This window comes from Panthera tigris, chromosome A1, assembly GCF_018350195.1.
Source record: "Panthera tigris isolate Pti1 chromosome A1, P.tigris_Pti1_mat1.1, whole genome shotgun sequence".
NCBI lineage: Eukaryota > Metazoa > Chordata > Mammalia > Carnivora > Felidae > Panthera > Panthera tigris.
This window is the reverse complement of record NC_056660.1, coordinates 113,427,159-113,429,125: the sequence shown is the minus strand read 5'-3', so window position 1 is coordinate 113,429,125 and position 1,967 is coordinate 113,427,159. Positions and strand designations below refer to the sequence as shown.

The following is a 1,967-nucleotide window of genomic DNA, read 5'->3' as shown; positions in this document are numbered from 1 at the left end:
TCCTCTTCCTGCATTTGGGTGATACTGATGCCTGGGTGAGGGTGGGAATAGGAGGCATATCTGAGAAATGGCATGCCTAGCAGACCTGTTAGTTGGGGATGCAGACACATGTGGCAGAACCATGGTGATATGTGGCTGGAAAGGCCCCTTCCTACTGCCTCATAGCAGTGGACTCTGACATTTGAGTTTTATCTACCACTGTTGGCTAGTATGGGCTCTCTGGAGGATTCTAAGTGAAGATACTTGGCCAGAGTTGGGCTTTGGTCAGACATCCTATTTGTGGGGGCAGATAGGTGAGGGGAATCTGGAAACAGAAAGATATGTGGAGACCGCTGCTATGGTCCACAGGAAAGAGGCAATGAATGGCAGGAAGCTTGCCGTGGGCTGATGAAGGTGGGGTCATGGGGCGGAGTCTGGGGAGTGGCAACACAGGAGACTGGGTGCCCAGCATGATGGTTTGAGGGAGTCAGGAGGAAGGGACTGGTCAAAGCTGTTGAGGTTGGGAAATCTTGAACTTAGATAATTAGAAGCATTAAGCACGGGGTGGTAAGGCTGGTGGTGAGAGAAGGGAAAGAAAGAGTTTGGAATGAGTCATATTATTTGAGAGAACATCCCTTTGGAAGTGTCCAGATGGCATGGGGAATATGGGAGTTGGGTTGGAACACCTTTAGTAAGAGAGCAGAGTGGAAATATGAGAGACTGGGGACCAAGTCTATTGCAGGGATGCTGTGTGAACCCAGGGCCAGAAAAGAGCCAGGAGCAAAACAGTCCTGCTATGATACCTAATGGCTTTCTGTAGATCTTCATTCATCCTTTTTTTTTTTTTTTTTTGAGAGAGAGAGAGAGAGAGAGAGAGAGAGAGAGAGAAAGCATGAGAACATGCGAGCAGGGGAGGGGCAGAAGGAGAGAGAATCTTAAGCAGCCCAGTGTGGAGTCTGATGCAGGGCTGGATCCCACGACCCTGGGATCATGACCTGAGCCAAAATCAGGAGTTGGATACTTAACCAACTGAGCCACCCAGGCACCCCTAGATCTTCATCCTTAAGGACTGGCAACACCTGTGAGTTGTGTCTCTTGCCTATTGAGTTATGACAGGAAGTTCCTGTACTGGTTAGGAGGCTCTGCCTCTGGAACTGGGCAGATCTGAGTTCTAATCCCACCTCTTCCACTTGTAGCTGTAAAATGGGACAACAATAGGGCCTTCCTTGCAGATTCATACAGCAAATACTTACTTCTGTGTGCTAAGCACTGTGGGTAGGGTTCCACATGACTAATTAAATCAGAATCTAGGGGGACTGGTGTGAAAGGGTGTCCAGGTATTTGTGTGTGTGTGTGTGCGTGTGTGTGTGTGTGTGTATTTTTTTAACCAGTCATCTTTTATTGGATGGTAATTCTGAATCAGGATATGAAAGGATTCAAGGGTGCCAGGCAAAGCTCACGGTCAGGAATGCTGAATGTGCTTCCACACTGGGCCCTCTTCAGTGGTGCTTGCATAGCTGCTCATGTCTGAGTTCTCTGTAACAACAGCAGTAGTTGAAAAGCATATATGCTGCCAGCACCATAGAAATCCCAGCGACGCCTCCTTTCTTCACATAGACACACTTGTTGTAATACTGGTAGTAACCTCTTTGAAATGCTCCGGGAATGCCTTTAGGGGTGAAATCCTGTATCATTATCCAGCTTGACAGCTGTCCTAGCCTCACATCCATGAGCTTCTCCTCCTTCACTGGTATGGACGACGCCATCTTGGAGTCTGTATATTTTTAAGGCACGCTGTGTGATTCTAATCTGCAGCCAAGGTTGAAAACAACTGAATTCGCAGAAGAAGGGTTGACTAGGGAAGAGAAAGGAAATCTCGCCAGAAATGCATGTAAGAAATCTCAGAGGGACAGGAGCGGAAGGCAATTTGGACAGACTGCAGAAATCGTTTTAGTATATTGTACAAACTGTAGTTCATGATTTGCTGG

General features: G+C 47.5%; 1 protein-coding gene across 1 annotated transcript; it reads right to left on the bottom strand.

The window, feature by feature from the left end:
- Positions 1-1,478: 1,478 nt before the first annotated feature.
- LOC102963624 (ATP synthase subunit f, mitochondrial-like) lies at positions 1,479-1,745 on the bottom strand. The gene has a single exon (XM_042959033.1). The coding sequence runs from the start codon at positions 1,743-1,745 to the stop codon at positions 1,479-1,481; it is 267 nt and encodes an 88-aa protein (XP_042814967.1).
- Between the last annotated feature and the right edge of the window lie 222 nt (positions 1,746-1,967).

Excerpts from the sequence above, each read along its gene's own strand:
- LOC102963624 (XM_042959033.1), bottom strand. The coding sequence starts at position 1,745 with ATGGCGTCGTCCATACCAGTGAAGGAGGAGAAGCTCATGGATGTGAGG.